This window comes from Sclerotinia sclerotiorum, genomic scaffold, assembly GCF_000146945.2.
Source record: "Sclerotinia sclerotiorum 1980 UF-70 scaffold_5 genomic scaffold, whole genome shotgun sequence".
Taxonomy (NCBI): Eukaryota; Fungi; Ascomycota; class Leotiomycetes; order Helotiales; family Sclerotiniaceae; genus Sclerotinia; species Sclerotinia sclerotiorum.
In genome coordinates this window covers 1,336,693-1,339,934 of record NW_001820831.1, presented here as the reverse complement: position 1 = coordinate 1,339,934, position 3,242 = coordinate 1,336,693, and the positions used below count along the sequence as shown (strand labels likewise).

Below are 3,242 nucleotides of genomic sequence, written 5' to 3'. Positions count from 1 at the left end.
TTGGGTAACCCATCCCATTATTTCGGGCAATCCCAATATATCCCATCCAATAATAATGGTCCATAGCGGAACCGGATGAATTTCGGATAAGGGATGCTTAGATAAAGAACGGAAACGGCGTCTGCACCATCCAAATGCAAGTGTAAATGTTATCTGCACCGTAGCCCAGTCTACTAAGAGCTGTAAAAAGCGAATTTTCGGATTGATTACAATATCTTCTGCAATAAGGAAAATTGAGAGGGTATTCTTTGGCAAGATTGGCATTGGGAGTTGCTCGTCGACGTGGAGTTTTTTATTGGAACAGTTGTATAAGGGAGATAAAACGGCATCTCGAGTAATTCGAGGGTGACTAGGTGATGAGCCCACTAGTGGAGTTACGGACCTTTTCATATCCAGAGCTGATATCGGGAGACGTATGAGGAATTCAGATCCCTTAGACGGACCTTCTGTTGCTGATCTTTCCAAAGTAACATCACCACCAAGATTCTTCCTAACATGAGCCTTCGCGTTGAATAAACTAAGGCCTAATCCATCTTTTGGTCGACTAATTGATGCATTCTCTTGGAAATGAGGTTGAAATAGACGAGATTTTGATTCTTCGGTAATGCCGCATCCTGTATCAACCACCCATACCTCAACCATATGCCCAGTATTATTAAGTTTGACAGTTATCGTGATCCTGCCACCATCCGTGAACTTGATTGCATTATCAATTATTTTTGAAATTGAGAATTGTAAATGCTGTTCTTCAGTAAGAATGGCCTTCGGAACATCAGGCTGGATCACCAATTCAATTAAACACTCCTGCATTTCACCCCTTGACCCTTGCGTTTTCACTTCAATTATCTCACCAAATTCAGTCATGGTATGGTGCTCGCTTGTTGGATAATCGCTTTTGAGAGCATCACTGATGAGATTCCGCATAAAATCACGGGTGATGATACGTTGATGCCCCCGAGTTCATGGAAGCTGGCGAGGTAAGTGGGCTGGGTTTTGAGGCGAGAGGGAAGCCATCTGACTCCATCTGTACGTCTGAATCCATGGTGACTGTGGACTGAATGATCGTCTCACGGCTTGAACTTGCCGTAGAAAACTAATGTGGAATCGATATCGGTCAAATGACGCGACATTTCTCGCTCGGATAAGGTGAATGTACGTTTCGGAGGAGATCCTAAATTGAGCTCAAGGTCTTCAGAACGATTCCGCTTGTTCAACGTTGGAGATGAAAATGCGTCCTGTAAATGGCCACCGTTAGGCTGGTAGTAATTTGGCGTGAGTACAAAAGATTTATTCCCGTCGTCTTCAGGAGTTAAAGGAACATCGGGCATTTGCATGTTGAGATCGTATGCGTGGACGACATTATCGGCTGCTTCTATCGCCCTTCTAGAGCTTTCTGTGTAAGATCAGTATCAAATAGGTAACCATAACGATGGGTTCACTTACCTTGCACAATCTCAATATTGCCTTTGAGATCTGCAAAAACAGATCGAGCCCGCTCATCTTGTTGGTTTGCGACAGCATCGAGGACAGTTGAGTACATGATATCTAACATCCCTACCACTCCTTGCATAGGTGTCCTTAGCTCGTGGGATAGGCTTCGGGCGTATGGTTTAAGTGACTGGGAAGCGGTGATAGGAGAAAGAGGTATGATCTGTGCTGGAAGGGACTCTGGGAAATTAGCCTCTTTAGCGAAACCATGCCCCTCCATTATGCGCTGGAGAATCATGTCTTCAAGAGAATGCATGAACATTTCTATGAAGCTCCAACTGAGCGTTCTTCTTTGAGCACCCTCTTCGGACCATAATAATGCAAAGTGAGCAAAATATTTGTCTTCCACAGATAATGGCACGCCGATAAAGGCCTCTGATTGACTGCATGGCATGATGTTTGGACTGTTGCGTGTTACCTCCTTCATTCTCTCGGGTACAATGACCACTTTGTCATATTTCATATAAGCGCAAGGTGTACCAAAGGCCGTATACTTATAATCTCTTTCAAGTTTAGGTTCCTGATCCCCACTTTTGGAATAGAAAGCAACACCCATTAAACATGAGCTTTCTTCTCCAAATTCTGGAAGTTCACCCGCGGTATCCTGTTCATCCACCGACATTCGTTTAGCAACCAATCCGCATTGAGCTCCTGTTATATCGCACATTTCCTCCATCAATACTCTCCAGAAGTCGTAGGTGTCGGCCTTGCGAAGCCGAGATTTCAATTTAACCAGGCGTTCCGAAGCATTGCTTTCAGCGGCAGCCGGAAAGCATCGACCCAATGTATTTGTAAAGCCTTCATCACCGCTATGCAGTATGGAATCGTCTGTGAAGTCGGGCAAGCACAGTGTTTGTCTGTCTATAAGATCGTGTGGTGCTTGTGTCCCTGTTCCCGTTACCCCCGTCATTTCCTGCCCAGTCCTCTCAAGGAATAGATTTTTTATCGAAGGTTGTGTAGATATTCGTCTAATTCTTTGACGCTGGGGTTTGTATATTCTCGAATTGCAAGGCTTTCCCTCAAAGCCCTCACGACGATATCGTGGCACTTGCATTCCAATTTCTGATTTAATCGTGGGTATGAATGCATTAAGCATTTAGTCAGGCGTTTCGCAGGCTGTTTGCCTTGGCCAAAACGATCGGAGCAAAGGTCGTCGACGACAATGTACAATCAAAATGGTAGGGGGGTATGTTTTCGAAAGAGCATATGAGTGCCAGAGTCCCGGTATGGGATTGCACCTCATCCAACAGTGGGGCTTTCTCTATTGATCGACGAGAGAATGATGGATGGGTGGGAGAGAAGTGAATTGAGGGTGTTGACCAGAATGGAAACCCCGGCAAATGGAATTATGCGCGAATGTGATTCTAGAACTCCTGTTTTGATGACACAGTGTTAGAAAATATTCTAACCAAAACTGTGGTGGATGAGGAGAAGAGCTTGTAATTGGGACGAGGGCAAGCGGTAGAGGGTCTAAAGGGTCTGGATGCCAAAGTTTTAAACAAACATTGAAACTTAAAGGACCGGGTGAGTCTGGGTCGGGTTACTGGCAGTTGCGGCACTAGGGCCTGTAGCAGTTTGGATACTATTGGTCAAAGAGCATTGAATTGATTTTAAAGTGTTGACTTTAATGAGAAGGGTTTTTGATAATAATAAATTGATTATAAAATTTGGACATAGACGAAGCGGATAGAAGTATATGTACCGATAGGGTTTTTGGCTGGTAAATATGAAAAAATGAATACTTTTGTGATATC

General features: G+C 44.2%; 1 protein-coding gene across 1 annotated transcript; it reads right to left on the bottom strand.

Annotated features, from left to right (window-relative positions):
- Positions 1 to 1,067: 1,067 nt before the first annotated feature.
- SS1G_04489 (hypothetical protein) lies at positions 1,068 to 2,398 on the bottom strand (the record flags this gene model as incomplete). Its single annotated transcript, XM_001594631.1, has 2 exons — positions 1,068 to 1,393; positions 1,444 to 2,398. 2 exons carry the CDS (start codon positions 2,396 to 2,398, stop codon positions 1,068 to 1,070), a joined length of 1,281 nt encoding a protein of 426 aa, XP_001594681.1.
- Between the last annotated feature and the right edge of the window lie 844 nt (positions 2,399 to 3,242).